General features: G+C 40.0%; 1 protein-coding gene across 1 annotated transcript; it reads right to left on the reverse strand.

Moving 5' to 3' along the window:
• Positions 1 to 868: 868 nt before the first annotated feature.
• On the reverse strand, positions 869 to 3,259 carry LOC112278841 (uncharacterized). Its single transcript, XM_024512691.2, has 3 exons — positions 2,627 to 3,259; positions 1,968 to 2,046; positions 869 to 1,853 (listed from the first exon to the last, which is right to left on the reverse strand). The coding sequence occupies exons 1-3, from the start codon at positions 2,723 to 2,725 to the stop codon at positions 1,399 to 1,401; spliced, it is 633 nt and encodes a 210-aa protein (XP_024368459.1). The 5' UTR covers positions 2,726 to 3,259; the 3' UTR covers positions 869 to 1,398.
• Between the last annotated feature and the right edge of the window lie 3,990 nt (positions 3,260 to 7,249).

Genomic DNA, 7,249 nt, shown 5'->3' on the forward strand with positions numbered 1-7,249 from the left:
AAATATTATATTTATAGTGCATTATATATTTGAGTATACTTAAATATCTACCAAATGCCTTACACAATAAATACTTTCATTTATATAATTATCTACATTCACAATATTAACCAATGTAATAGTTACATTATATTATAAATATTATTGTATATCTCTTGTATATTTCTTACTTGTAAAGTGTAATCTACATTTGTTTATCATTAACTTCATAAAAGATAAAATTAAAAACTACTACAATACATGTTAAAACAATAAAATTTGCATCAAAATTTTGTTTTAGAACTAAGATACACATTGAAAATTTGTGAATAATCTTATTTATGTAAAAAAATATTAAATAGAAAATCAAGTATTTCTACCATACAACATGAATAAAACAAAATCATGTCACAAATCAAAGTAACTTGGGTTTCAAAATTGACATAATATGGAAAATGTTCATAAGAAAAAGCTGGTTGGACCAAGGTACACATCCTTCTCTGCGTGCAAAATATCTTTGGTAAACTTTCATTGCTAACCATAGCTACATTCTTCAAGAACACCAAAGTCCCATGAAATCAACTGTGATTAGATTTGCCGACACAAAGTACTTTCTTTTTTCCACACTCTAGCACTCCATTCAGTGGCAGCTTAGATTGGAAACTGGATGTATCAATAGAGCTCACACTCAGCATTTAGATGCTCGCGGTGCACACCAGGGTGGCAATATTCTACGTGAGCGACAAGACGGCAGGATATACTCCCGAAGCCTGGAATTGAAACTGATGCGCATGTGGGTGGTTTCCTCACTGAAATTCTGCCGTATGCATATGAAAAATTGGCTGTGAGTATGTTACACACGACACTCGGTGCAAGTGTAGCCATAATCTTGTTCAAAGAGTTCTGTTTACTTCATCAATAAGAAATCAAAAACATGGAACTGGCGATGGCAAGAGAAGCCGGCACAGTCATATCCAAAATGATGGAGTACCCACTAGTTTCTATACAGGACCTGATCGCTAACAGAGTTATTCTCTACGCTGTTTGGAGTGCAACTAGAAAAGCTGGGCTTATGGCCCAAAAACGCGTGGCGAGTGCCACGCAGCGGATTAACAAACGGCGAGATGCTGTTGGTACACAAAAATTCGAGCTCCAAGGCTGGAGTGCATGCGAGTCTGGAATGCTCCTTGTTGTCGTCGTCTTACTCATGCACCACAACACGATTGAAGAACAGATAATGGCGCCGTTTTTCCTTGATGAGGCTGTACATGTCTGGAAACAACCAGGTGTCGGCGTCGCTTCCCTTGGATTTGCAGGGAGGACGCCATGCCTGGGGGATTGGAGTTCTAGCTGCTGTCGTCCCTATTGTAGCCATCTCGTGACATGGTTTGACTTTGGTGAGAAGAGCTTGAATAGATATTACGAAGGCTTCAAAACTTCTACCAGCCAATCGAGACCCTCGTAGACGCCCTTTCCGGTGCTGGCGCTGCAACCTTGCACATGCCACTCCCGATCCTCTACTAGAGACAGGTCTAGCATGTCTGCCAAATCGGACACACTCAGGCAATTCTGGACGTCCTGCTTGTTGGCGTACACCAGCAGCTTCGCGTCTTTCAGCTCGGTCTCGTGAAGCAGCTTCTGGAGCTCTTTCCTGGCTTCCGGGATTCGGCTGGGGTCGCTGCTGTCAACAACAAAGATCAGTGCCTGGGACTTGACGAAGTAGTGGTGCCAGAGAGAGCGGATCTTTTCTTGGCCGCCCACGTCCCACATGACTAGCGTCTGCTGTCGATACTGAAGCGATTCCAAATTGAAGCCCACGGTAGGCTGGGTACGAGGCTCCAGGAGCTTAACTTTTCGTAGAAGGGATGTTTTCCCTGTATAATTGCGAGAAAATATTTAGGTCAACATCACAAAAGCGCGACAACACGTGATCGAGCAGGCACACACATTACGTTGCTCAATGCGAGGAGATAGTAAGTTCAACGGACCTGCGCCATCGATGCCGAGCATGAGAAGCTTCTGGTGATTCTTGTAGCGTCCGAAACGGTTGAAGAGCCGTGCTAGTATCTACAAAATCAACAGACATAACTAATTAATTCCTTTGAAAATACAAAAATCGCAGCGGTGTGCTTGCACACACCATGTGAGAGAGGAGACACGGTATAGAAGAGGTCCGAGACAACTTCCTACTGATAGTTTGACGTAGGCTAGATGACGAGAAAGCATGTAGGGCCTAGAGAGATCAGGTTGAGCGATTACAAGAGGACGAGAGCACGAAACGTAGCATGGCAAACGACATACTCATCCAACCGCGCCACTCAACTTCGCCCTCGTGCTAACGGTAGACAAAAGCCATGGTAGGCACCACATCGGCGATCAAGACTTGAATGAGAATTTAAAGGAGCAGTTGTTCCACAAAGTCTCGATGACCACTAAACTAGATGATTAAGCACATGTTCCAGACACCTCGACACGAGTCTACCGAGTCGAACAATAAACACCTACAACAACGTAGCAACCATAAATCAATTCATTCCCTCTATCACAACAACCGCAACGCATCCACTAATACATGCTATATCAAAGCGACACCACCAGAGCCAGTTGTGCTCCGACTCCGAATTGCGTGATACTGTCGACCACTCACTTGTTCGTAATACACCCCGAACCCGTTCTTTCTTTTGCCTGGGCTCTTCGACGGAGTCTTCAGACCAGCCATCCTTTCCCGCAACCGTCCCCCCCGCATAAACACCCCCCCTTTTCTTCCACCCTAAAACCACCTGATACCTCAATCAACATGCGCCGACTAGATCACCAACCTAAGACACAATCGCTGTGCACCATGCTCACATCTCACTGAACCGGTCGCACTAAGCGATCACCACCACCAGCAGCTTCCTAACCGAAGCTCTCAACACCCCCCGCCACCAGTGCAATGCCGTTGCCGTCCTAACCGAGCGCTAGAAAAGGCGCAATTGCCTTATCTCCAACCCACAAGTAGACGGATCCAGCTACGGCGAAGACCACAGAGTATCAGGTCCGCGAATTATATTCATGCAGGGAGCGTGATGTGGGATCCACGACTGAGCGAAATTGAATGCGACAGTGAAACGAAACGAGCGAGGGCGAGGGGGCGACGGATCAGGGAGAGTGGGAAAGGTGGGCTGGGAGCTTAAAATTAGCGTGACGGGAGCGTAGCAAGCCAGGGTCGCCATTAAGGCTTCCCGAGTGGGGTCATTAAGATGGGCCAGATGCGAGGTCGAACTGGACTGAAGCTGGAACTGGGGCTTTTCGGTGACGACGATTCACGGCCACCTCTTTATGGCCACTCAGATTTTGCTGTTGCGGCCCGAAACAAACTGTGACATCGCTCCCCCTCCCGCGTAGTTCCTGGATCGATGGTGCTATTTGCTTTTGTTTCCTAGCGCTTGAAATCTAGCCATACACAATCCTGGACTTCAGTTCAGCGGCATTTGTCCAGCGGTACGCGCTGCAACAACAGTCAGTAACAAATAACCACGAAACCCGAATCTAATTTTAAAAAACTGGCTTGGACTCCGCAATGCCGGTCAACAACAAATCCAGCGCAAGGCTGCGCCGTGTACTGACTGGATCCACCCCTCGGCAAGCATCAATCCGAGGCAGGTTTGAGTTTTCACTGCATCGGAGCAAGAGTTGTAACGTCATCGTCTTCAATAACGCTAGATTTTCCGAGATATATCCCAGTCCGTGAACTCTTCCGTTGATAGGTAGTAAGTAAATGAAGCCTCCACTTGTATCAGATCAGCACAGGCTTAATTAACACCCTTGCAGAAAAAATTCAATGCCCTATTAAACGCTAGCCTCAACCCATATCTAAACACGTATAAAACATATCACATATTTGCATATATTTATAATATACATGTATAAAGGAACATTATTGTGTGTTTCTATAACAGACAAAGCAAGTTGCTGAATAGGTCTGTTACCGCATTTACCACAGTCCACCCGAGTGGCTTGACTTTTGCGAAAACGTAAATAAACTCTTCGAAAAGTTTATCCTCCCATCTCATTGGAATCATGGATGGATGAGAAAAGGACAACACGGGATGCAAAGGACGAGGTCCGATGGATGGATGCAATATGGGTGAATGGATGGATGCAATATGGGTGGATGGATGGATGCAATATGGGTGGATGTATGGATGCAATATGGGTGAATGGATGGATGCAATATGGGTGGATGGATGGATGAGTGGATGCTAACGTCTGCCCCTCCCATCCAGCGCGAACACTCACGTCACTACCACTCCTCCCTCACTGACACGTGTCTTAGTCCACGCCTCTGCTTGTGGGCTGCACTTTGCTTTATATTAATAAGGCGATTAATAGCTTTTTTGGAATTTAGGGCACAAATATCAATATTGACATTACCGATGACGGATTACTCTGATTTGTCGGTCATGAATTTGAATTTTGAATTCTCTCGTATATCTTATATTTTTATGCGTCTGTCGTCATCGTTTGTCCAAGTTGACCTTGGTTTCGTTCGAAAATGGATGAGTTTTTCTTCGGCATGTGAGATCATTCATCCTACAAAACTTATAACTGTGTCTTTTAAAATTTTACCCTATTTTAGAACAGGAGCACGTTAATACATTGAATTCTTCCACTATGTACGAGGACATTACATGAATTCGGCTTGAAGAAAAAAATAACCCCAAGTATTGACTAAACTTACTATTCATGTCCAGCGACATAATTAAGAAAAGCTCTTAAACATATTGCTTTTTTCTCGTCTTTCCTCTTTTTTTAATGTGGATGTTAATGTGAGGTTCCCTATTGAATTTTTGCCCTTTGATACCATTGCCAAAAATTGGAGCTCACAAACTTAGGGCCCAAGAATAACTTTGATGATAGTGGGCTATGGCTTCCATCTAATCCTCTACAGGTCCACCCTTCCTTGCTTTTGCCCCTCACATGGGCCTCATTTATGGCCCTGAAGCGTAGAAGAAAATTAGCCTAATTTTAAGGTGGGCCTAGAATTTACCCTCCTGGGCGTAAGTCCAAGGCCAGTTCTGCATATATGGGCATGGCAGTTCCGCGTAGAACCGACCTCCGTCGGTAACCCATCCACCGATATTACTCGTTTATCCATTAGGGGTTCATCCGCTAAAGAAGTGCACGTGGGAGGAAGGTTCAAACTTAGCTTAAAAGTTGGGTGGATCACATTTTTGCCTTGATGAGCATGTTGTTAATGCTATTTCCATGTGTTGTGATGGATTCCTCTAATTAATACTTGTGGGTATTGTTGGATCCACATCAGATATGCCACTTAGTATATGATAAGTGGAGAGCAAGTTGAAAGCCATTGTTGTGGGGGGTATGAATGGAAAACCCAATAAGACTTTCAATCCAAACCCTAACCTTGTGTTTGTTGTGTGCTTGTAGACCACATGGATCAAACAATTTATTGATCTCTATATCAAACTTTGAAGTTTTGATCCCTTTGTGTTTTATGAGAATCATGTATATACATGTACATATATTCATTGCTTCATTAACATTGTTTATGAATACTGCATTTAAAATCTAAAATCTAGTTTTGTTCACATGCTTCTATTGGTACATTGGCCACTACGTGCTTTGTCACAACATGTTTCAAGCATTTTTTTATAATTTTTTTATCTATTTACAAATCTTAAATGAGGTTAAATATACATGATTTCTTTTTTGCGAGTTATCTGCTTTAATAATTGTTTGCTTGTGATTGCTGGTGCTCTTTAGTGTGGAAATTCTACACATGTTTTCAATTGAAAACATGTATTTGTACGGATATGGATTAGATGATGCCCATTTACTCTGTCTTTCTAGTTACAATTGCTAACAGTTGACAATCACCTTTATTTAAGATAAGGTCATTTATATAGATGATTAATGTTTGCACAATTTTGTTTATTTCTTCTGCAAAAACAATAGTCAAAGCTTCTATCAATCTTACATAGTGCATTTAATAAAAACAAGATTGATATTATTTGATTGAAAATTATCCTTGTTGACAAGAAAAATTTTAATCACATTTGACAGTGCACATATTAGCAGCAACTCAGATTAAATTTGTACATGATACAAGCTTCAAGTATGAAATATTATTGCTAGATTTAAGGATCTGTGTACCACCTTGAACATATTTAATAAGTAATTTTTTTAAAATGTTTGAAAATGTGTTTTATTTAATTATTAAATTTAGTATCAGTTTGGGTTATTATTTAAGGAGACAATTGCCCAAAGAAACAATGTTGATTGATAATTGATTTCAAATTCTTATCAATCACTCTCTGATGATGTCTTCAAAACATTTCGAGAACTTTCTACAACTTTTTTTTCAGAAGTTTAATAAATATGTTTTTATAAACTTATTTTTTGGAATGACAAAAACAAATTTTGCTTTCACAAAGCTTCAAACCACGAGTTATTAGGAGCTCAAACAACAAGTTTCCAAAATTGAAATGTAGAATTGTAACTTTGCTTAAGATTTGCTCATTTCTTTAATATTAACCTTTTTTCTACCTTTAATACATTTACAACAATATTTTTCCTTGCAATACTGTGGAAAACATCCATTGTTTTTATTAATAAAATAAAATAAATCGAATTAAAAAATTAATATGTGTTGGAGCATCAAATTGTACTTATAATATAAAATTAAAATTTAAGATATATATATATATATATATATATATATACATACATATGTTTTTTGCAAATGTCACCACAGTTTTTGTTAGTATTACCATAACTTTTGTTACTGCCACCACAACATACCGCCCATTTGACATATTTTTCATTTCTATGTAGTCATTTTTTTTTTTAATATATTTAATCAAATGGTATGAAAGTGATTGAACAAAATAAATAAATAAAATTAATGTTTGAAATGTTTTGAACAAAGATGACAGGCAGTGGATGGAAGATTGCAATGGCAATAGCAAAATTTGTGGTGGCAGCAACAATACCCTATCTCTATATATAAATCAAGGAGAATATTTTGTTAGGTTAAATATTGTTTATTAGTCATCAACATGACACAATCCACAACACCCAACAAACAGAAAGATACACACAAGCATTAAAAAGTTTGGTTTTGTACTACAAACCATGTCAAACAGAATTAAAAATGGGGCAACGGTATAAAAAAAATAAAAATAACTACGTGAATTTGAAAGTTTCATCGAAAGAAAACCTGTGTGTTTTGTGTGTAATCGAACACGAGGACAAAAATGAGGCA

This window comes from Physcomitrium patens, chromosome 1 (assembly GCF_059467195.1).
Source record: "Physcomitrium patens ecotype Gransden chromosome 1, ASM5946719v1, whole genome shotgun sequence".
Lineage (NCBI taxonomy): Eukaryota > Viridiplantae > Streptophyta > Bryopsida > Funariales > Funariaceae > Physcomitrium > Physcomitrium patens.